The following is a 24,391-nucleotide window of genomic DNA, read 5'->3' as shown; positions in this document are numbered from 1 at the left end:
CTCAGTGTGGCTGGCACACATCATGCCCACAAGGCAGCAACGCAGATCTAGGATTCTTTTCTTTCATTTCATTATTTATTACTACTATTATTTTGTGATAAGGACACCTAAGACACGGTCTACCCCCTTGGCAAATTTTAAAGTATACCATGCAGCATCGTTAGCTATAGGGACCATGCCGTACAGCAGACCTCTAGGACTTACTCATCCTGCAAACCTGAAACTTTGTATTCTTTCACTGACACCCCCGTTCCTCCCTCCCCCAGATAAATATGTGAGTTTTAAGTTCTCTGTCTGTGTGCTACCAATGAAATCTCCTCAGCAGATATAGAACGACCATCTTGGGAGGAAAGACAGACAGACCACGGCAGAAGCTACAAAGACACGTGGTGGGCACCTTAATGAGTGTGGGCTGGTTGCATGGGAGGTGGCCCTATGTAAGGCCTGACTCCACCACCTTTGGTTCACAGTGAGGGACAGTGTTCTGCCCAGAGTTCACATGGCAATTCAGGAGCAGAGTTGGGGACAGAAGCCAAGTCTCCAAACTCCTACTTCAAGGCTCTGGCAGCTCCTCAAAGAGCAGCACTGAGTGTCAGCCATACGTTCCCCAACATGTGTGGAAGTCTCAACCATGTGAATTTAAAGTAACTCCCGAGGAAATGGGCTTCATTCCAACAAGCCCAGTACATTAGTCTCCTCCGTGAAAGGGTAAAGTTACTAGAATATACTGCTGTCTGCCTGCACTGCACATTTGGTGACAGAGATCAACAAAAGTAGCACCTCAGTTAAGTTTAAGTAAGATCAGTACAATTTCTGACCCCATTCATAATTTGGACACCAACTATACCAATCAACATAGTGATTTCGGGACTTCCCTGGTGGCGCAGTGGTTAAGAATCCGCCTGCCAACGCAGGGGACACGGGTTCGAGCCCTGGTCCGGGAAGATGCCACATGCCGCAGAGCAACTAAGCCCGTGCGCCACAACTACTCAGCCCACGTGCCACAACTCCTGAAGCCCACGCGCCTAGAGCCCAGGCTCTGCAATGAGAAGCCACCGCAATGAGAAGTCCACGCACTGCAACAAAGAGCAGCCCCCGCTCGCCGCAACTAGAGGAAGCCTGCGCTCAGCAACGAAGACCCAACGCAGCCAAAAATTTTAAATAAATAAATAAATAAAAAACACAGTGATTTCATGGATGTAGTCAGTCGTTTACATCATTAGAGACAACTTTATATTTACAGATGAATATCTTGAGTCAGAAGCAATAGTTCATGGCAGACAAACTAAGCTGAATTAATTAACTTTAAATGAATGAATGTATATTTACATACACATGCATGCAAACACATACATACCTGCACATTTACATAAAGAAGCAGGCATGCGCATGCGTACACACATACGCAAGTGTGCAGACATACACGTGCATGTCTATACTTATACATTCACATATACATACACTTTTACATGTATATGTACATACATATACATACACACATGCACATGTACATATCGGGCTCCAGATGGGAAACAGAAAGCACACGTTAACCTGAACATGGAAGGCTTCATCAAGGTTTATTAACTACAAAGTGGTAAAGAACCTGAATGGGAGTCGTTGCTCTGCCTGCAGGCCCCCCCGCAACACCCCGGCTGCACAGGAGAGCAGTTCACCAAGCAGACCCACAGATCCGGAGCCGAGAGGCAATACACTAATACCTGGCACTGTACATACATACGTTTATATGTAATAATATAATTCTCTAGAGTTGTGAATCCATGTTTACATATAACAACACTTATGTATATAGACTTACAAAGGGGCTATAGATACTTCTTGCAGAAGTTAAAAAGTATTGAACGCTAGAATTACCTGTATCAGTAGCCCCAAATTAACAACGGTTAGGTAGCAGCCATTGGTAAGTGACCCCTCATGTTACGTCATACTGACGCTCTGTTTGCCATGAAGATTTCAGAAACAAATCTTTGGCATGAAGTAAAGTAGATGCGTAAATAACCTTCCGAAGTAGCAAGGGGGGAGAGGTGACATTCGGGCAGAACGATGATGACCGAAACTTACAAGTAGGTGCCTCAGAAATCTAATTTCACAAATCCAGTAACTTCTGGGAGCTTATAGCTTTGAGGAAGAAATGTCAATTCATGGAAGCTGTCATTAGAAATCAAGTCAGCTCCAGGAAACAAAGAGCAAATCTGTGAATTGGTCACAGCCCCCTCCCAGGTATCTCTCCATCTTTTCCAGGGAGCTAGGAATCGTCTGGAATGGAACTACCACGACATTAAAACTAAAACAAGAATTGCGGTCTCCCCCTCCCCGCACTGCCACCCAACTTCTCTGTGTCATAGGACACCTTTCCACTTCCCTGGTCACGCTTCTGTTCCAAAAACTAACGAGTGAACTAACATCAGGACACAGACAGACACAAAGGAGATCAAGACAAATACTCACTGTAAAATGAGACTGCCAGAACCGCAACCTCTGTGGACTAATTAACTGGACAGCTACGTTTATTAAGCACTTCCTATGTGCAGGGCTCGTGTGTGTGCTGCACAAGGGCCTTAGAGGCGCTCTCTGATTTAATCCCAACAGCGTCATGGTGCTGGCACTAGAATGATCTCTACGTACAAATGAGCAATGATTTCCCATTGGTGAACAAGGATTCAGATCAAACGCACAATCTCAAAACCCAGTCTGGTAGCTTTGCTGGTCCATTTTTGAGATTGCTTCGGATATTGTAGGGATATAAGTAAACCTGAATCATCAACCCACGTCTGCTGTCATTCCAGGATAGTACCTGGCCTCATTCTTCCTTCCCCACCTTACTCTCTCTGCTTCATCCATAGAATTCTCTTCTCAAAATACATATCCTACTCAATAAAATCCGAAAACCGAAGGCCAGATCCAGCTCACAGCGAGAACGGCGTGTGTATCACTGACCCCTGCAGCCCTGGGCCCAGGCAGCCAAGCCCACACTCGCCCCGGGTGGCTCTGGCCCGCTCTCACCTGTCGGAAGATGTAGCTCGCCAGGGGCTCATCGATGCTGGGATGGCGGTCGATGAATGCAAAGAGGTCCAGGCCAGAGCCGTGCTTCTCCATCACCAGCTGAAAGAACCCTTGGTTTTCAAATACATCCAGCACCTGGAGAGACACAAGCTGGGTGTGGCCCTGCCGGGGAACCTTCAAGACAACGAACTCGAGAACGGATGTGACAACAGCTCTCTACCTTGACGATGTTGGCGTGCTCCACCCTGGACAGGATGGCAATCTCTAAAGTGACTTTCCCAAGTTTGGGATCCTCAATCCAACAATCCTCCAAAACCTTCTCCTTCTGAATAAACTTCACCACCACCTGCGAGGAAAACAGAGAGGAGGTGACTGCAGCCATCCCCGCCATGCCTCTAGCAGCCCGTCGAGCCTGCTGCTCTACCTTCACCCTATCCCCACCCCGACCCCCACTGAGCCCCAGGGACGTGAAAGAAGAAACCGAACAACAACCCTCTGGCGCGAGCTGACAGAGAAGCAAGTCAGTAGCCGACCGGAAGTGCTGACTGGACCAGCCCGACCTAGAAAGTGGGCGGACGGGGGTGACGGTGGAGCCACAGGCGGAGCTGTGGAAAGACAGGTGCTCCCCAGAGCACCGCATGCCACCCCAATTTCTCAACTGAGTACTGGATGTCCTGGCTGAGAAAATGAAACAAGAGGCCTGAGAACTAGAAAAAATGAACAAAAACTGTCATTCATGTTGATCCTGAGAACCAATCAGAGAGTTCAGCAAGACAGATGGACACAAGATAAACACAGAAAAAACGGTGTTAGTCAACTAATGATAGTCAATTGGAGTGTGGAAGAGAAGAAAAAGGCACCGTTAGTAAAAAAAACCAACACTCTAGGTCAATGAATGACATCCCTGCCCCTCAACAAAACACCTGCTCCTAGGTGGGTGCTGGGCATGTGGTGAGCAGTGACCACGGGCCAGGCCTGCTCTGCACTTCAGCAGGAGACCCCAAACCAGACGACAGAGAGCCCCGCCCTCACGGAGATCAGCGTCTGCCGGGAAGCAGACGATACACAAGATGCGCCGCGGGTCAGGAAAAGCGAGGGCAGCTGAACCGGGATGTGCCGGGTGGCGGGGCCGGGGAGGGCTTCCTGAGGCAGCGGCTTCTGAGAGGGGCCGGGGGAAGGCACTGCAGGCAGAGGGAAGATGGGGGAAGGTTCTGCGCGTGGTGAGCAGGCGGCACGAGGGGCAGTGACGGTACACAGGGCCAAGGCAGAAGCAGGGAGACCACTTAGGAGCTTCTGCAATACCCAATCACCCCACAATAATCTGGAGAAAAAAGGTGGTGGCTTGGGTGCCAGCATGTGCGTGGTGACAAGTAGACAAACTCTGAAGATGCTTCGAGGGGAGGGTCACCACGATTTAACAGGTCAGATGAGAGACGCAAGGGAAAGCAAGAAGATGAGGGTGGAAGCAAGGCTGACGGCCCGAGGATCCAGGTTACCGGGCACGGGAAGGATGATGGAGTCAGGCGGGGCCGGAGCGGTGCAGACGGCAGAGCTCGAGTTCGCATGTTTGCAGGGAGCTGCCTGTTGCCCGTCCAGCTGCAGGTTCAGGGAGACAAGAAGGAAGGCGGCCTCCAGGGCCTCCACACACACCTAACATGAGCTTCAGGGGGAAGAATAACGGAACAAGAGAAGAGAATCCTCTTATGGTAAAGAAAGCTCTAAACATCTAGATTGAAGTCTTACCAAGTGTCAAGCAAGAATAAAGAACACACACACACACACACACACGCACACACACAATACATACACAATACACATACACATACACACACATACACACACACACACATACACACACACACACACACACACACACACACAGAAATACGTCCTCGTGAACTTTCTGAATTCTGAAGATTAAAACAAAAACAAAAACAGAAAGGATAAAAATCAAGTTGCTGGCAGCAAAATTCACTTCAAAGTAATGGTAGATGACAATAGACACCATTGTGTGTCTAAAACGTTCTGAGAGGAAAAAGGCACATCTCCACTAAAATATGAGGGAAAAAACACACCCTAATACATGTAAGGATTCCGAGTGGAACAGCCATACATCCTTCCTAGAAAAATTAGTAACAAATATATTCCAGCAAATGAAACATGAACACAGGAAAGAGAAGAAACTGGATATAAAAACACTGGAGGTTTAACAAAAGCAGGACAAGACTTGTACACTGAAAACTATAAGACATTGTTGAGAAGTGAACACAACATTGTTAATCAACTATACTCCAATACAAAATAAAACTTTTTTAAAAATAAAGTAAATGAAATAAAATTTAAAAAACATTGTTGAAAGAAATTAAAGATCTGAATAAATGGACAGACATCCCATGTTTGTGGATCAGAAGAATTGATATTGTTAAGATGGAAACACCCTGCAAATCGATCTGCACTCTGTCCTGAGAACTGGACCCAAACCCTTCAAAGTATACCTTCTGATTGGCCACTTTTACTTAATAATGTGTTGGCCTAATAACATTTAAATTGACATCCCTGTTTTCTGAAAGGCAAAATTACGCATGTGGCTTCGTTTTAAACCAAGAGAAGAACTCTGGGGCTCCTTTCTTCTTCCTTAGGTATAAAGGTCTAAAGAAACCCGCAGAGCCTTTCGGATTCCTGATCCAAACCGAGAGTGAGAAGATCTGCCCCAAATAAATTAAAGATGACAACAGAAACTGAAGAACGAGACTGCTTAGAAACACATGACACCCAGAGCAGCACGTGTTTAAACCTCTAGAAGGTGGCCGGGTGCACTCAGACAACTCAACACTGCACAAGCTTTGATTATTAAGTAACAGCTTAAAAAACACACATTCAATCTAATAAGCTAGAAAAATAGCAAAATTAACTCGTAGAAAGTACAAGAAAAGAAATTTAAAGAAAACAAAGCAAATATTTGATTAGAAAATAGGCAATTCTTTGCAAGTCTAGCAAAGAGAAGAGAGTGAAGACAAGGACAGCCAAGGGGACGAGACTCGCCACAGAAACCCCTGCAGACGTGACATCACAAGTGCTGGTGACCACCGGTGTCCCCAGCTCTGCAGGCCCCACAAAACTGACAGAGAAAAAAGAAAAAACACTTACGTATGAATGTAAGTGAAAAAAATCCCAAATAAAAATATTAGCAAGCCAAATTCAGCAACTCATTAAAAGAATGTTATAACACAATTGAGGAGTGAGTCTACGAATGGAAGTTGACTGTTGTTATTTATATATTAATAAAGGAAATAGATACAATCATCGCAATAGATGCTGAAAAGACATTTAATAGAACTCAACGCTCATTCTTTAAAAAAAAAATTTAGTGAACTGAAAATAAAATGAAGTATTCTCAAACAAAAGGTATCCATCAAAAAATAAAAGGAGCCATTGGAATTGACAGAGGACCACCCCGAGGTCAGGAAGCATACCTGTTACTCCACATGGCTCTGCGGCTCCTAGCCAAGGTGACAGCAGGAAGGAAAAGCGGCGATGAGATGTAAGTAATAGAGAAAGAGGCAGGACTGCCATTGCCGGCAGAGGAAGAAAATCCAAAGGACCCACTGAAAGATCACTAAAAGCCAACAAGACTTTGACACAGATCCTTGAGGTACCAACCCAAGCATGGAGCTTTGCTACATTCCAGAAGTGACTAGAAGCCGCCGTGGTGAAGGGGTCCCACACTGGCCCTCCCAGGAATCGGCAGGCCGGGCCCGGGGACACCTGGGCAGTCTGCGGGGTTCGCCGGGACAGGCAGTACGGCGACCACGCCAGCTCCCCCGAATCACGAAACGCCCAGGCAACTACAAATCTAATCACAACGGGACTTAGGAGGGAGGGGCGGTGGCTCTAAGGCACGTTACAGGATGAGGTGTGCGGTCGGGCAGCCGGCCCCTCAGCACGCAGACCCCAGCCCTGCAGGAGCCCAGTACCTCCTTATTGGCTTCCTGGTCCACCGCCGTCCACACGAAGCCGAAGGCCCCGCTGCCGATGGGGCTGAGCGTGCTGTACTTGCGGGAGTACGCGCCCTCGCAGGCCGCCAGCCCCTCCAGCTTCACAGCCTCGGGGGGCTCCTCAATCCAGGGTTTGCTTGCGAGCACCTGCGAACGCAAAGGCACGTCCGGGGGACCACACGCAACGCACTGAAGGAGCCGGGCAGCAGCAGGCCAAGCGGCGACAGCGGCACCCACGCCCTGTGCTGCTCCTCCCCGCTCTTCCCAGGCCCACGGGGTCCCCAGCCCGAGACCCGCTTTCCACGGGGTATGCCAGGGGCCTCGACATGTCTGTCCAGACTGGCACACACCTGGACCCCACTGTGCACACGGAGACACACAGATTTGAAATCCCACATGTGGCTTGATACACAGAATGTCAGAAGACAGATCCTACACAGACCCTCTTCCCATCCCAGAGGACAGAGAGAGAGAGAGTGCATGCAGGAGGTCCTTCACCAGCCAGCAGCAGAACAGGGTGGATGAGCCCTGGAGCTCCACCCGCTTCACTTCAAACTGCACACCTGAGGACGGAAGGGGAGACCAAACACCCCCGCTGCTGTCACCACAGCAGTGTCAAGTCCCCCAGAACAAGATAAAGCCAACAGACAGCGCCTGGGGCAGGGGCGGAGGGCACCGAGCCCGGAGAAAGGCAAAGCTGAGGCTGGCGGCCGCATCACCTCCCACCGGCGCGGCGTCAGCAGCCCAGCATGTCTTCGGGGGCAGCCGGAGGCCAGGGGACTCAGGAGAGACCCGCCACCAGCCACCCCCAACACCCTCCACAGGAGTCTGGCTCGGCAGCCACACGTACACACACGTACCACCTAACTGTACACATCGCCGTGCACACTGCCGTGGCACATGTGTGCGTTGGCGCAGCCTCCTGGGAGTACAGCAAATCAAAGGCAGCTATCAGGGAGGTTTACAGGTGATTTTATTTTCTTCTTTTTGTTTATATTTTCTAATATTTCTGCAAATAACACATATTACTTATGTAACTCTTTTAAGTTTGGGAAAAAACCCTGGTAACCAACACTACGAAATCAGCAATGAGGAAACAACTGGCTGAAATATGGCACCGTTAGGAAATTAGGAAAAGAAAAAGGGACAAGTGAAGGGGTCTGACGGCCACACCCCCAGAATGGAGATTCTGAGACCAGAGCAGCCTGAACCCCAACAGCACATGGAAAACCACCACCAGCCCCTCAGCCACACCTGCCTCCTGGTGTGGCACCCGGGAGCCCAGCCCCTGCTGCACCGCACAGAGGGCCTGGGCCCCCGGGCTGCCCCCTCCCCGGCACACACACCTGTAATCCTCACTTTGAAGAGGTAAACTCTAACCTTGGTTCTTTATTTAATATAACACCTCATTCCTGCCAAAACGATTCCGGGGATGAGGCCCCATCAGAGGCCAGGATCAGGAAGCCCCCCTGACCCCGCTGCACCGTGCTCTCAGGGCAGCAGGGCAACGGGCCCTCCCCGCCCCCCACCTGCACGTACTCAGCTGTGAGCCGTCTCGGTGGTAACAGCTCCCCGCATAGGCGCCCTCCTGGATCTCGTGCTGCAGGTTGGCGGCCCCAAGCGGCGCAGAGCCGTCTGCTCTCACAGGCGTGGAGGTGACCTGGAGGCTCAGCCTGGGTGCCTCTAACAGGGACGCATCCATGGGGCCGGCTCCCGACACAGGAGGGACGCGGTCCAGGCTCTCTCGGCCACCCAGGCCATAGTGTTCGGAGGACACCAAGCCAGTCTGCGATGGTTCTGCTCCATCCAGCCCCAGACAGCTCTCGCGGAACCGCCGGCCTTCACCCAGATTGAAGTAGGCGCCGGTCAGCTGTAACAGCTCCCGGCTGTCCAGGACTTCTGACCTCTGCCTGCGTAAACCACTCATGTCCACATCAGAGACCCCCAGCGAAGGGGAGCGGGTCCCCCCGAGCTCAGACGTAGCACAGGAACAGTTCGAAGAAGTTCGGTCTGTCCATTCGCTGAAAACGAGTTCCTTGAGGTTCCAGGAAAACGAATTCTCGCCAGCCTCCCGGGCCTCCACGGTACCGGGCAGGTCAGTGGCAAGGGTGTAGCGGGCCAAGGAGCTGCCTGAGCAGCCGCCGTGCGGGTCTGTGCCTCCCAGGTCACACAATGACGCAGGGGTGGAGGGCGGGGGCTGCTCTGTGGGGACCAGCTCGGCGCAAGAGACACCCCAAGGCCCCGCAAAGCTTGGTGCAGACAGCTGCTCCTTAATCAAGCACGTCCCCAGCCACGGCTCATCCAAAGAAAGCGTTGAGAGCAAGGGCTGCACCGTCCCCAAGGGGCTGGGGGCCGAGTCCGGGCTTCCCCGCTGAGTGCTCCACTCTCCCTCGAATCCAGGGCCACGCACCGGGAGGCCCTGCCCTGCCAGCTGACCCGCAGTGTGCGGCCTGGCCTTGGTGGCATCAGCCCCGTGGTTTGAATCGCTGGTACCACTCGAGCTCCTCTGTCCCAGCTGTGTCTCCTGATATAGGCCACCCCTTCCAGCACCACTGGTCCCATTTGTACTCGGCACTGGTGTTTCAGAATCTCCATGGGAAGCACATGGTTTTGTGTCCACTGGGTCAGACCTGTTTCCTCCCAGAAGGTCCTGCCTGAGGCTCTCTGCTGTTGCCAGCCGCTCTTTCTCTAAGACAGTGCTCTGCTGGTCCTCTGGCGACGACCGACGGCCAGGGGCTGACGGGCATCCCCCTGGCATGTTTCGCTGGCCCTCGGGCAGTGACTGTTCCTGGGCTGGCGGGCTTCCCTCTGGGATATTTTGCTGGTCCTGGGGTGACGGCTGTTGGCCATGGGCTGGTGGGCTTCCTTCTGGGATGCTGTCCACCCTGTGGATTGTTATACGGATGACATAGTCACTGAGGAGCCACAGAAGAGTCAATAAAAAAGAGATCACAGGGGCTCCCCCTTGATTAGAGACCCGCACCATGCATTTAACGCCATAAACTTATGACAGAAAAAAAAGACTTTTATAACTAAATTTAAAAATGAAGAACCAACTCACATATTCTCCAGATAAATCCACACTTAGCAATGATTTATCCAAGAATGCCACTGAGTGCCTAGGACCCTCTGCTCAAGGCTGTGGTCAGCAATCTCACTTTGCGGTGAGTGGGACCCCGACAGCCATGCAGCCAGCCTCTTCCTGCCCGCAAGGTGGAGGTGTGGGAAGAAAGGAGAGGCACTGGACACTGCACGCGGTAAACCACAACGGCTACAAACACCATCGGATCTCACAGCTCAGAGAGGGCAGGGCACGAGGGGCAGGAGGCTGGAAGAGCCGTGCCCCCAGGGTCCTGTGAGCTGGAGCACAAAGCCCCCAGCGCACTCAGCACGGGCGGACCACTGAGGAAGAGGTCGCCACGGCCCACCTGGCAATCTGCGTCCAGACTCCCATCTGCCGGCCCCGCCGCCAGCACCCACCCGGCCGGCGGTGCTGAGCACCGGCCCCGTGTCAGCCCAAGGTCGGCCGCAGGCACCAAGGCCAACAGAAAGTGGCAGTGCCCGGCCTGGCTGGGGAGGCGTGCGGCGATCTGTAAATGTTACACCAGGCGCTCATAAAGAGGCGGGGAGAGGAAAGACGTCACTTAAGGATGGGCCCCACAGAGGAGGCCGCTGTGAGTGGAGTTCTCAGGGACAGCTGAGGGGGCGAGGGCCTGCAGAGACCAGGCAAGAATGACCGGTCACTGCTACGCCACCTCTATCTACCACATCTACCCGGGCCAAGAGGCTAGCCCTGGGCCCGTCTCTGGGGAGCCACACGGCCTCTGCGGTGTCAGCAGGTGAGGCGACGACTGAAGGAAGGAGGAAGACGGTAACTGGCCCGTGAAGGACGCAGATCAAACACTTAGAACCGCGAGACCAGAAACGTCCAGCGAAGAGGAAATGCAGGAACGGCCCATCTAGTTGAAGCTCCTCGTTGTCCACCCGCGTCCCAGAAAATCAAGCCCACGCACCGCACTGAGGTTCGCTCAGCACGTGAGCCACCGCTAAGACACACCTGCCCTGACGCGGGCCGGGCACCTGGCGCCCACACCAGCGGATGCCCCTGGGCCCAGGCCCCACCACATGCCCCCAGGCAGCACAGAACCCTCCCTCCTCACCGTGTGTGTGTGTGCGTGTGCGTGTGTGTGTGTGTGTGTGTGTACACACACAGCAAGGAGAGCCCGCAGTCACGCTGCTCCAGCCACCAAAAGTTAAATAGGAAAAGGCCAGGAAGTTGAAGCAGATGACAGGAGCCGTGTTCACAAACCATGGTGCCACCTGTGAGGTGGCGGTTCCGAGGCAGCGCTGCAGAGAAAGGTCTCCGAGACACACACACCGCGTGTCCAGGCACGTGCACACATTTAGGACAACGTGTGCATGGCAGCCTGCCTGTGCCTGTGTAACACACACTTCCATCTAAGCACATGGCGAAAGGGGTCCTGCAAGGTCACTGACGGCAGAGGTTCTCTCTGGGGGACCTGGGACAGAGTCACGGGGACTTTTACTCTTCACCATTATTCTTCTGTACTTAGAAAAACATACACATTCACGTAGTATATATTTAAAACATAATTTCAAGAAGACTAGAAAACAGCGTGTATGTGTGAGTGAATAAATCTCACACAATGGTGAACAAAAGATGCCGGAGATAAGGGAGTGCATTCGTTCAAGAACAGGCATCTCCGACCTGCGTCCTGCCCCCAAGGCAGTGAGGGACGCCGAGTGGCGTGGGAGCAGGGCTTCCCAGGGTGAGGGGAGAAGGTCCAGAGAGGCTGGCGCGTGACTATGCTACGCTTCAAAGAGACTGTTTTTTAAAAAGAGAAACTTACTGAAAACAAACCAAAACGCTACGCACAACAGGACTGTGGTAACTGGGCAAGTGGATGTTCTATTTCTACTTTCCTGAATTTTCCACAGCGTACCTCGTCTCCTCTAAATAGAATAACTTTGTTACTTAAAAATGCATAGCAAACAGACTCAAATTATTTTCAGAATGAGAAAATTACGCTGGAATCAGCTCCCCGGAACCTCCCTGAACGCCTTCTTATCCGTAAACTGGGGCCTGTCTCACGGAGCCCGCGGGGACCTGGCTGGGTAACACAGAAGCACTGCCATCGCGAGGGGCAGCAGCAGGTGTCACCTCCATCATTCCCAAGGACTGAACACTTCCCCAGGGTGCCTCCCCCCTGCCCCTCGCGCACCCACCCCTCCCCCAGAGGACTTACCCCAGAGTGGGCAGCGCCGGGAGGGAGAAGGCGAGGTGGCCCCCGGCGTCCACAGGAACCTGGACCCTGGGCGAGGCAGCCTGGCTCTCCACTGGCTTTGGGGTCTCGGTGTTCACCCTTAGATCTGGCAGCAACAGCAAAAAAAAAAAAAAAAAAGAGTGTTTTCCATTCACCGGCTCATCCTGCTGAAATCCACCTCCTCGGCCTGTGTGACTCGTGAGCAGGGGGCAAGGGGGCCTAACCTGACCTCAGACACACCGCCAGCCCCACGTCCACAGCAGGTCTCGGATCTGACCGCCCCTCACTGCCCCACGGGCACCAGGTCCAGGCCCATAGCCTCCCTGGGCTCTCCCTGCTCTGCCCTGGGCCCCGCACCTACCGACCCCGGAGTCGAACCTGCCCCTCATCTGCCGACAGCCCCCGAGGGCTCCGCTCTGACGCCGGGTAAAAACCAAAGGCCTGGCAGCTGGGCCCTGCTTCCCTCCCCAGGGCCTTGGGGCCTGGCCCTCTGGCCACCTCACCACGCCCGGCGCTGCTCACTTTCCCAGAAGGCCGCCCCTGCCTCATTCCGGCTCACAGACCCCAAGACGGCACACCCTCCCCTGCTGTGCCCTTCCTTTGAGCGCTGGTCACCTCCTACGGCTCGTGTGCCACCTGCCTCCGCCTGCCTCTGCCTACGCCAGGGCCCGGGACATCACAGGTTACTGGGGTCAGAGGAGCGAGACTGTCCTTGCCACACAGCAGCCTGCATGGGGGAGGCTCTTAGAAAGTTTACTCCCGGCCCCTGGCTGACCGGCGCAGGCGGGCTGGCACCACAAACAAGAGCACGCATCCCCACGCACCCAGAAACACGCCCACGAGTGCATCCTGGAGACAATGACGGGGACAGAGTTTCTATGACCCTACCCCCCATTTTCTACAAAGAAGATGAACTACACACACACACACACACACACACACACACACACACAACAGGAAGAATTTGGAAATCTGGAAAAAGAGGAAAGGGAATGAATGCATCAGTGATACAGAAAAAAACTTGAAAAAAAGGAGTCTTTGCAGACACAAAAACCCGGGTACAATGAAGGAAACCCCATGTTAAGAAAAGTGGCCACAGACTTCCCTGGCGGCACGGGGGTTAAGAATCTGCCTGCCAGTGCAGGTTCGATCTGTGGCCCGGGAAGATCCCACATGCCGTGAAGCCACTAAGCCCATGTGCCACAACTCCTGAGCCTGCACTCTAGAGCCCGTGAGCCACAACTACTGAAGCCCGCACGCCTAGAGCCCGTGCTCCACAACAAGAAAAGCCACCGCAATGAGAAGCCCGCGGCACCGCAACGAATAGTAGCCCCCGCTCACCGCAACTAGAGAAAGCCCGCGCGCAGCAACGAAGACCCAACGCAGCCAAAAATAAATAAATAAATAGATAAAAGAAAAGCGGTCGAAGAGAGTCAGTAGCCTAACAAAGCATCTTTTAAAACGTGGACACTGTCTGACAATAAAGGTCCACGTCCCAGTTGGATGCCACGCAGCCACGTCCGCCTCGGTGGCCACATGAAACCCACTCACACGTCTACTCAAACACCACGTCCTCCCACGGACGCGCCCGCACGTGACAACACCCCACGGGTGCGGAGCGGGGACGGCCCCCGAGGCAGGGCCGGGGCAGCTCCTCCTTGAACCTGCTTGGGGAAGGCGGGCGCCCCGGAGCTCCAAAGCCAGAGCGGGAGCCGCGCGCCGCCCTCTCACACACAGCGCCTGCAACATCACGCGGGGGGGCTCGGGCCACTCGTTGGAATCATATTAAATGTTGAAAGTACTAGAAATAAACAAATCCCGCCAGGACTGTCTACTCAGGGATTCACCTGATGTGCTGCATCAAGCCGGGCTTCAGCCACTTACGTAAAGCTACATCACTCACACAAGACCGCCAACTAGTGGCCGGTGTCGCGGACGCAGGCATGCAGTGACTCACCGGGGGACCTCTCGCGCTAACACATCTGTGAGACCCGCACACAAGTGTCCCATCCCCTGGGAACACGGAAGGCCCACAAGAGACAGAGAAAAACATCAAACCCACACAAACAGGGTCCCCATGACGGCCATCCCATCACCCGTGGAGGCCAGGAGCGGGGACTGGGTGGCCGCAGGTGCACCTGGGAGGAGGCGGCGAGCTCTCACCCTCGGCTGTGTGCTGGGCATCCCTAGTGGTCTCCCCAGGCCCACTGTGGCTGCCAGCGTCCAGGCAGTTGGCCACCTCTGGCAGCAGAAAGGAACTGTCACAGGCAAGGTCCATGTAGTGGTAGAAACCAGGAATCAGGAAAGTGATGTTCTAGAAAACAAAAGGACATTTCAGAACCTGGCGAGAATCCTCACTGACCCACTGAACCATCCCTCCGTCCCGTCTGGGCAGAGAATGAAGACAACGCCAGCAAGTCTCTGGACAAGGTTAGGAAAGACCCTGGTCAAACTCCTTCTGGCAGACCCGAAGCCCTGGACGCTCAACATGGAAATCAAAACTTGCTTCCCTTTCTCTTAGCACACCCTGACGAGACTGCGTCCACACACTCCCTGGAAGGACCTGGAGCCCCCAATGTTCCTGTGGGGAGCCCTTGTCCAAGAGTTATTCTAACTGCGTTTTCATTAACTTCAATTGAACTAAGTTTGACTTAATTTAACTAAAATTTATTTTACTTGCTTCTTAGTATTTCTATTAATGAACAGAAAGGGACCTGTTTTGGGAGCCTCAAAAGAAGTTAAAGCTCTGGCTGGCTGGACGGGGTGCAGGGTTGGCTCCAGAAAGAATGACAAGAGGGGACGGCTGCCTGTGGGGAACAAGGTGCTCAGTGGAAGGCTGTGGGGAACGCCGGGCCTGCACCCACGTCTAGGAGCCAGTCCAGCCAGGTGCAGGGCCTGTGGCCAGGGGCGGGGGTGTCATTCAGGTGTCAAGAGCGACACATCACGCAGCAGCCTCTCCTTCCTGCATGAACCACCACCCCCAGTCGAGTGGGGGCCCGTGCCCCCTCCTCAGAAGCCCTGGAGGACTGCTGAGACCACCCAAGGAAAGCCACTCCGAGGAAGCCTGAGATGCTCGCCTGCCCTCTGCGCCCAGCCCAATCCAAGGAAGAAGGTTCTAGAAACACCTTCCTCCCACCCTGACTCACAACGGACCCCAGGATGGTCAGAGGAGGTGTGGACAAGCCCCGGCCCGTGGGTGTGGAGCGAATCCGCACAGCTGTGACACACACCCTCATCCAATAACTCAGACCCGATCTTGCTTGGGACAGGCTTTGGGGTGAGAGAGCCCCTTCCCTCTCCTGGGGGGGCACATGGCACCCAAAGGCTTTGGGGGTAGCCCAGGCGGGGTCATCAAGTATTCCCTGTGGGGTCCAGATAAATGGGCGCAGGCGGGGGAACAGGGCCGTGAGCAGAGGCCTCCCTCTCTGGGCCCGAGTTCCCGCGGGGAGAGCTGGCGAGCTGGGCTCGAGGATGCAGAAGCACAGGCCTAGGACAGGCCAAGACCGGCTTCCCCAAGGCGGGGCGGGGGAGAAACACCTTGCCCAGGAGCTCATCTTTTCCATAACCAAACAGCATCAGAGCAAAGCTGTGGTTGATGCCGTAGATGGTCCCGTCCGGCAGGAGGGTGATGAGCCCACTGATGCTGGAAAACACCCAGATGGAGGCCGAGTAGCCCCAGTCAGGCGCCGCCTCGCCGTCTGCTGCCTCCTCACTGCCGGGTTCAGAGTTCAGCTTTAAGCTCAGAGGGAAGGTGGTGCCATCCTTGGCTCTTCCAACAGACCTCTGAATCCTGAGATTCTGAAAGAAAGACACACCACCGAGCTGACCACAGCACCTCCTATGGCCCGAGCCTTGAGCCTTTGCTGCTTTAGATGTACGTCCACCCACGCCCATTGGCGGGTGCCCCCCAAACACCTAACTCTCCACACTGCTCTTCCTTCCACTATCTCCCCGCACCACCCCTCTCTGCCCCAGGGAACGCAGAGCCCTGACCGGGAGCTGCGGCCAGGCCGGGGGTCCCGAGCGCAGAGCACACAGGGTCCATCAAGCAAGGCGCCAGCCCTGCGGGAGCAACACCAGCAAGTTCCTCCCTGCTGTCCACCCTGGACCACTGGTGCCCCCCAGCGCCCACCTCTGTAGGCGGCCTCAGCCCCTCAGCCCCGCCCTCTGTCCTCCAGCCTGGGGGGCAGTGGCTTCCCGTAGTTGCTGACCTCTGGGCGGCGTGCCCACCCCCCCGCCTCCTTAGCTCCTCTGTCACCCACGCAACCAAGTCCTCGCATCACGTTTCTCTGCTCAAATACTCGGGCGTATCCGGTCTCCCAAGCCAATCTCGACGGTGCAGCCTCTAACCAGAGGCTTTCCGAGTCAGCTCCCTTCCTGGTCCCAAGACGGCAAGCTGGCCCAGGCCTCATGTCTACCCCTCACTCCATACCGCCTGCCCCCTTCTCAGGGTCCACCCGCAAGACACAAGACCTGCAGAGGCCCGAGGCCTGAACGGCGGGGAGCTCCCACTGCATCAGCACAGCGCCCTGACCAGGGGCAGAACTCAAGACCCCAGGCTCCCCGTGGTAAGGGTGCAGGCCAGACCCCAGGCCCCAGGGAGCCCTGAGGAAAGAGGGGGCAGGGTGTCTGTCTCCACTTGCTGCTGGGGGTGTCAGGCGGCTCCAGCGTGGGGCTGCTGGGAGGGCGCTTGCCGTCCTGGCACACACCTCTTGTGGCCACGTGCCTGGGGTGGGCAGACGTTTGCTTACGTTCAGTTAAGCATAAGAGGCTGCCAAATAGTCCCCGAAAGTGGTCGCACCAACTGATGCTCCAGAGCTTTGGGGTCCAAGCGGTCCCACTGCTTTAGAACAGAATAAAGGACGTAAAGAGAATAAGGTACGGGGGAGAGGTTTCCAATTGAGCTGGAAAGCCTAAAAATAGCAAAGCACCACCTCAGAGGGCTCAGCTCTTAGCCTAAGGCCAGTGGGAGAGCCAGGGAGTGCCTACAGGTGTCCCGAAAGAATCTGCTATTTCTTGCAGCAGCAGAGCCGACTTCAGCCCCAAATCGACCATCCGGCTGACCCTGCCGGTCGCTGGGATGTGACATCAGGTGAATTCCCAGCAACGTGATTGCTTGTGTGAGGGCTGCGTGCTAGTTGGTAAACGGAGCACCTGGAACTGGGAGGACCCAGACGAAAAGAGAACCTTCAGCCTCAAAGCTCCACTGCCCCCAAAGCTGCCGACTGACCCGCCGCCGTCTGACCTGCAGTCCTGCCTTGGGGGGAGACCTACCACCTGCCGATTCCCCCTGCTCCTCTCAGCCCCCAGACCTCTCAATAAAGAGACCCCAGCAGCAGCTCCAGGGAGAGGGCCGAGGGGCAGGAGCAGTCAGTCAGGGAGCCACGGAGGCTCTGAGCCTGCGTCAAGACTGCAGAGCCCAGACACCTCTAAGTGGAACCCATCCCGTCGTGTCCATGCACGGGCCACTCCTACTCTCGGGAAGCCCGGCCTCCATCTGCAGGCCAGGGGTTTGGGTCTAAGAACTTGATGCTCATCAGACAGAGACTCCAGCGGCCACGGGGCCCCAGCCACGGCCAGGCAGCGCAGGTGGGCGGGGGTCCTACCTTGGGGATGTGCTCGCCGGGCGGAGGGAGCTGCAGAGAAGGGATGAGGTCTGTGATGCACTGCCCGACCACCTCCTCCCCAGACGTGAATCCGTGCAGGTGGGCGAAGAGACCGTCACAGGACGCCACGGTTCCCTTGGAGGGAAAGCCAGCATGTTAAACCCTGTAATCAAAGTGCTTTCAACCTCACCGAACTTCTGTGTCTTCAAGCTGAAGGCAAGGCTATCGGTGCTACCTCTCCCCCACAACCCGACCCCCACAAAGCGCAGCGGCACAAAGAACGCCGTCTTCCTCCTTCTGCCGGGCGGACCGAAACACGCATCTCTCCAGGCACCCGCAGAAGCCCATACCGCAACCACACCCACGCTCGCCTCCGAGGGCCATCTGCACCGCAGCCACCACTCGACAGATGTACGTGTTATCGCTTTATTGAAGTGTTGAAACAATCCTGTGAGTGTCAGGATTATATCCCAATTTTACAGGTGAGGGAACGGGGCCACAGGGAGACTGGGTTCCCTGCCCAAGTGCACACAGGTTGTCAGGGGGCTACCGGGGGCCAACCCCCCAGAACCCCATGTCCTCTTTCTGCCCGAAGGCCCCGGTGGGGAGGCGACACGCAGCTGAGAAACAGACTCACGTTGCTCTGGAAAGCCACCCAGGCCGAGACCCTCTCCACGGGCTCCAGCACGACCACGCAGCAGAGGCTATGCTCCTGCTTCACCCTCTGCATCCACACGGACACCGGGACCTGCTCCCCACTGCGGCTCACGATGTCCACCTGGGGACAGAGGGGCTCAGACCCGGCCAGAACCTGGCACGTGGGCATTCCTGGCCGCTGCTCACCTGCCTCGCGTTTTGGAAATAAACTAAAGTACAAACAAGGCTTCTGACACCTAACCTTACAGTCTCTGAGTGAATGAATGATCTATCGAAGAGTAGGTTTTTTCCATCCTCAGCCTCATGGTAACAAAGCAGGGGAAAGAGCGGTGTCTGTAATTTCTTAAAGAACAGACACCAATACATGCTGAACGTCTGAATTTTCTTCTAGGTAGTCGTGTCGTGGACGGGTAATTTTCTGGATGTAGTTGGTCCTATCTAACTTGTTTTGGTGCCTGAGGCTCAGGGCTCAGCATCTAACATGCAGGTCAGCCCATCAACGTCCAGCTTGGACACACACAGGAAGGCTCAAAGCTCCAGGGAAACCCTGCAGCCATGCCAGCCCCTCCAAGACCACCAAACAAGCAGGGCGTGGAGATGTGGATGGGAGACAACAGAACCGTGCAACTCCTCGGGAACCTGGTGTGGGCCCTGCAGGCTGGCAAGGCGGTCAAGGCTCCTCCCGACGCAGGAGTACCGGGGACGCACCAGGCCAGCAGCAGTACCGTCTCTGTTCCCACACGGCCTCCCCCCGCCGCCCCAGGTGCTCCCCATGCCAAGGTTGAGGGCAGGACGGCGCCGGCAGTGACCACCGGCAGTCGAGAGGCCCACACTCACCACCGTGCCGAACACGACAGCAGCGTGGCCGTCGGCCTCCACATGCTCCTCACTGAGGGCCCGCGCCACGTCGGAATCAGGCTTCAGGAAGAACTGTGTGAGCTTCTGGCCAATCAGGTCGTGGCTGCTGTACCCCAGGAGCCGGCAGGCTCTGTCGCTGGCCACCAGGATCTGAGGTCGCAGAGAGGAGGGCACCCGCGTCACCAGCAGCTCCTCTGGCTCCCGGACAGCCGAGGGGAAGGCAGCGAGGAGGTGGTGCGGGGACAGACCAGTGACCTGTCCTTCCCGCCACGTCCCGCGGCCATCGAGCTCCCAGCAGAGCCGCCCCGGGTCATCCGGCGTCTCAACCGCATGGAAACAAGAATGACCACCGGCCAGTGCAGCAACGGCACTGAGACTGAAACCACCCACCCTTCACCCGCCGAGATGCACACACCACGTCGTGAAGACCGGGCGGGAGAGACGGGGATGCACGCCCCACGGCCTGGCCGCCTGACAGTCTCAGTTCTTTGCACACAAACGTGCATGATGCAAATGCATTTAATTCAAACACTGAATATCCAGGCCTATTTTAGTTGAGCCAGTGCTTGAGCAAAAGCATGAATGGGTAACGTGCTGCTTCCCTTTCCTTGAATCTCGGCCTTGATGAGAGGATTCAATGTTTCGACTGATTAACACGGAGGTAGGTTTCCAAAGTCCTCTCTCTTTTGCTACTATGTAGGTAGAACCAGCCCCTTTTCTCATTGCACCCGAAACACTCAAGTGCCTCTGTTTGAGGTTATAGGTTGAAGGCACAGACCCCAAACTCACGGCTGGGTCGCAAACCGAAGCACATACCTCTGTGGTCTTGGCGTCCACGGTGAACACGGCCTTGCTGGGGTTGCACACAGGGGCCGGGAGTGGAGGTGTGGACCACCCTGAGGACAAGCCCCGCAGCAGGGAGCAACAGGACGTGCTGCCCAGGGACCCTGCCAGGTCCGCCTGCACAGGCGCAGCCAGCCAGTGCGATTTGCTTGTGCAAATATTTTGGGCAGCCAATGACGACAGACAGTAGGAGCTCCATCTGTCTTCTGGAAAGCAAAGGAAGGGACACTTTAGACCTTGCGTGGCTGAAACACACAAAACACACAGTCCCCACCTCTAGCTCCTGCAAAAGGGTCCAAGGATGAAATTGACCTGCAGGGCCGTGCATCTGAACGTTCCCCAGGGGCCACCTAGACAACCACCACCCAGAAGCACAAAGGACCTCAACACTGTGCAAACAACCCTCGGAAGTCCCTTCCCACCCGCCCCTCCCAGGGGCATGCTCCCGTGTCCATCGGTCCAAGACCCACAGTCCCTCCGGCTGCTACCCCTCACCCGTCCCTGTGGAGTCTCCCAGACCCCAGAGCTCCCTGCTGTCTCACCACCCGCGCTGGGTCTCCCTCCTCCTTCACCCACAGGCTCACTCCCCACCGCAGCTCCAGAAAGTCACTTCTCGGCAACATCGCCAGCGGCTCCCAAGTCCCAGCGGTCAACTCCCAGGCCTCGCCCCCCTCTCCCCACGCCTCAGCAGTGCTGGGCCAGGAGGGCCGCTCCCCTCCTCCCAAACTGCCTGCCCTCAGCAGGGCACCCTCTGCCCTCCACCTTCTCACCTCTCAACACTGCAGGACCCCAGGCTCAGCCTCAGAACCTCCAACCATCCCCAGTGGCTTTATATACACGTCACATAGACGTGTGCTGACGGCCCCTGGGCTCCAGCTGCCGGCTCCCCCCTTTCCCAGCTCAGTGAATGTCAACTCCATCCTTGCAGCAGCTCAGAAAGCAAACAAGCGAACAGGACTCTTTCCTGCTCTCCGCTCTGGGCCCTCAGAGAGGACGCCTGGCTCTCCCAGTCAGCGGGCCCACCCTGACCATCCTTTGAGGCTAGAAACCACAGGGTCGTCTGTCCCAGGCCTCCTCTTCCCAGGCAGCCAGTGCCAAGCTCAATCCAACCACCCTCGGGCCTCAGGACAAGCACTGAGGCGCCAGCTCTGCCTCTTCCTCCCACCCCTCCCCGCCAGCGCCCCCGGCTGGAGCCCTCACTCCCGGGGCACCTGCCCGCCTCACAGACCAGCGAGGCCACCGCCACAGCATCTACCTCCTGAGCACAGCTGGCCCCTCCAGATCCTCCTACCCTCTCCCGGAGACCAGACCCCCCCGCTTCCCCTGCAGCCCTCTCCCCCAGCTCCAGCCACCTCCCCATAGTCCTAACAGGCTTCCCCGCGGTCCGGGCCTCCCACCCCCAACAAGCACCTGCCGATGCCCAGGTACGCCCTCCGACGATAAGCCACCGAGGCAGAGCAGCGCCTTCCTCCTGGCTGGGTCTGGGCCCCGCAGGCACCAGCTGATGCAGAGAAATAAGGAAGGGGGGGGCAGTGGCACCTCCCACTTCTCGGCCAACCCCGGGCACTGCCGCCCGCAAGCCCGTCTAACCTGCCTGCATCCGGGAGGAAAGCAGGAGCCTGGGCGCGGTCGGCCAGCATGCGCCAAACCCAGTGAATAAAACTGAGTCTGGCTCGCGCAGCCCACCCGGCCCAGCCCGGCCGTCTCACACCCCCCGGAGCGAGAAACCCCAACCCTGGACCACAGGCCGATTCCAACCGCCGCCTGAAAAGGAGTTTCCTGCACAAGAATCACAGCAGAACAAACGTGGCAGGAGAGGGTCCTGCCGGCATCGCCTGAAACGAAGGCCTTTTCTCTGCAGGAGCAGAGCCCCTGAGTGGAGCCAAGCGTGGCCCCCACCTTCACACGCAAGGCGGACGCCGCTGGCGATAAGAAGGGCTGCTTACCGGACAGCGCCATCCTGCTCTGGCAGAGCTTCGACAGCCCGTTCCTTCTGCTCGGCTGTCTGTGGGCCAAGGACCAGGACTTGCTGGGCTCGGAGGCGGTCTGCGCGGCAGGGCTCTCTGGCGGCGCTGCCAGGGAGAGGCTCTCGCCCTGGCCCCGGCGGTCCTCTTCTGAGGCCATGGAGCCGCTGTCCTCCATCGGGAGCTGGTGGGCCAGCGGGACCATCGTCCACCAGAAAATGAAGTGAACGGATCAGCGTCTGCAAGGCAAGAACAAAGGCAGCTTAGCCAACTAATTCTTCACAAGGCTGAGCTCAGCTCAGCCCCAAAAGACTCACGGGCGCCCAAGAGCCATCCTGGGTCAGAACCTACGAAGCAAGGATAGTCGGACGGAGAGAAGTGCATAGGAAGGGATGAGAACGAGAGAAGGAAAGGGGGGGAAACCAGAACAGAGCGGGAAGGAGCCGTGAAGGACACTTTGCACTACAGTACAGATCCACCGCCAGGAGGCCCAGGCCAGGGGCCTTGATGAAGGAGGAGGCCAGGGCCAGGGCGACGTGCCCCTAGAGCCTACACCCCACTTCTGGATCACCTTCTGGGCATGCGGAACCCAGAGCTCCCGGCCAGAGGGCCTGGAGCCCACTCTCCAGACCTGCACCGGCCTCTTCCCCTCATCAGTCCTCCCATATTACAGCACCCACCGACCCAAGGACAGGCCGAGGAGCAGCCCTGCTCCAACGATAAGAAGGCAGAGGGAGACCAAGCTTCAACAGCAGGCCTCCCAACACAGGATGGACCTGGCAGCTGTCCCTTCCCATGCCACCACATTACAGCAAAGAACTCTAAGGAAGCCCAACCCACGCATCCCACCCTGGCTTCAAAGTCATCATAAAGATTCGTCAGGGTAGGAGGGCAGTGCCTTTCACAGTGAACAGTTTGTGGGCTGATCTATCATTTTGCATACACTGACAGCAATGTGGGGTCTCTGGTACGCTCATGCCCCAGGTCCCTCAGATGTTAACATTAGGGCCTGGCAATGCCCACCTGGGCTGCGCGCTGACCTCGGTGGTGTGGGGGGCCCCCTAGACAGAGGGAAAACTGGAGGTCCCACTAAGACCTGTGTGGAAGGATCATGACATCAAAACACGCCACAGAGCTACATAAACAAAGGTCATTACAGGTAGAGGAACAAAAATAGCCAATTGAACATAGTCAATTTCAGAAACAGACCGAAGGGACACTGGCACACAGTGAAGAGCAGTAGGACACCGCCAGCATGTTCCCCAGCGCAGCGAGGCCCTGGACAGGCACCTGACCTTCCAGTGCCAGTTTCCTCATGTGTAAAATGTGATTAACAATAATCCACACCTCATAATACTCTTGTGAGGATTCAGAGACCTAAGTTGGGGCTGGCATACTGTAAGTGCTTAATAACTGTGATCTGCTAGTTTTAAATGGAATTAGAATAATTAGTTTGGGGCAAAATTGCATCCCTATGACTTTCCATGTGCAAAAATTAGTTCCAGATGAATTAAAGAACAAAAGACAAAAGTTCTAGAAAAAAAATAAGACTAAGAATATAGTGGACTGGATAACTCTTTGTGGCCCTTGCATTTTAGAACAACTAGGTCTCACCGAGAATATGGTTGCCATGGCACCTGAAAGTAGGAGAAACTTCCAAAAGGTAAAAACAATACACATGAGATGAAACCAGAACTGGGAGAGTGAGTCACCTCAAGAGACAAGAGAGTTACCCTTAGACTCCTGAAAGAAGCCAGGGACCCTTGAAGCGGGGCAGTGTGGCCCTAATTCAGGAGCACCCCCAAGATCCTGGCAAAAGCAATCCTCTCAGAAACAAAGCATCCTAAAGAGAGGCCTGAGATTTTCCAAAGATTAAGATTAACCAAATATGCTCTCTTTCAATTAAACAGATAAGAAAACAAAATACCATGAGTGAAAGTCTGCAGAAAAATCAAACAACAAAGTCATTTACACAAGAAGACTAAATGGTCGAAATAACTGCAAATGTGTTTAAAAATATAAAAGATGGAGTCTTTTGCTCACAAAAGTGAGCAAACAAGAGTTTCTCAAAATAACTAGGAAGATATTGAAAGAATCAAACCAGCTTTTCAGAAATTAATTTTTTTTTTTTTTTTTTTTTTTGCGGTACGGGGGCCTCCCAC

At 55.3% G+C, this 24,391-nt stretch overlaps 1 protein-coding gene across 1 annotated transcript in view; it reads right to left on the bottom strand.

Moving 5' to 3' along the window:
- Positions 1–24,391, bottom strand: part of PASK (PAS domain containing serine/threonine kinase) — a 42,186-nt gene that overhangs the window by 6,103 nt on the left and 11,692 nt on the right. The window contains exons 2-14 of the mRNA XM_024758161.1: positions 22,212–22,468; positions 20,239–20,471; positions 19,402–19,572; positions 18,545–18,685; positions 17,908–18,042; positions 15,839–16,099; positions 14,465–14,615; positions 12,284–12,407; positions 8,556–9,901; positions 7,493–7,579; positions 6,996–7,276; positions 3,242–3,367; positions 3,022–3,156 (exon numbers count right to left, since the gene is read on the bottom strand). Coding sequence (XP_024613929.1) covers positions 3,022–3,156; positions 3,242–3,367; positions 6,996–7,276; positions 7,493–7,579; positions 8,556–9,901; positions 12,284–12,407; positions 14,465–14,615; positions 15,839–16,099; positions 17,908–18,042; positions 18,545–18,685; positions 19,402–19,572; positions 20,239–20,471; positions 22,212–22,434 — 3,414 coding nt within the window. The 5' untranslated portion in view covers positions 22,435–22,468. The remainder of the gene's footprint in view (positions 1–3,021; positions 3,157–3,241; positions 3,368–6,995; positions 7,277–7,492; positions 7,580–8,555; positions 9,902–12,283; positions 12,408–14,464; positions 14,616–15,838; positions 16,100–17,907; positions 18,043–18,544; positions 18,686–19,401; positions 19,573–20,238; positions 20,472–22,211; positions 22,469–24,391) is intronic.

This window comes from Neophocaena asiaeorientalis, unplaced genomic scaffold, assembly GCF_003031525.2.
Source record: "Neophocaena asiaeorientalis asiaeorientalis breed wild unplaced genomic scaffold, Neophocaena_asiaeorientalis_V1.1 scaffold185, whole genome shotgun sequence".
NCBI lineage: Eukaryota > Metazoa > Chordata > Mammalia > Artiodactyla > Phocoenidae > Neophocaena > Neophocaena asiaeorientalis.
The sequence above is the reverse complement of the archived record's forward strand: the minus strand, read 5'-3'. Positions and strand labels throughout refer to the sequence as shown.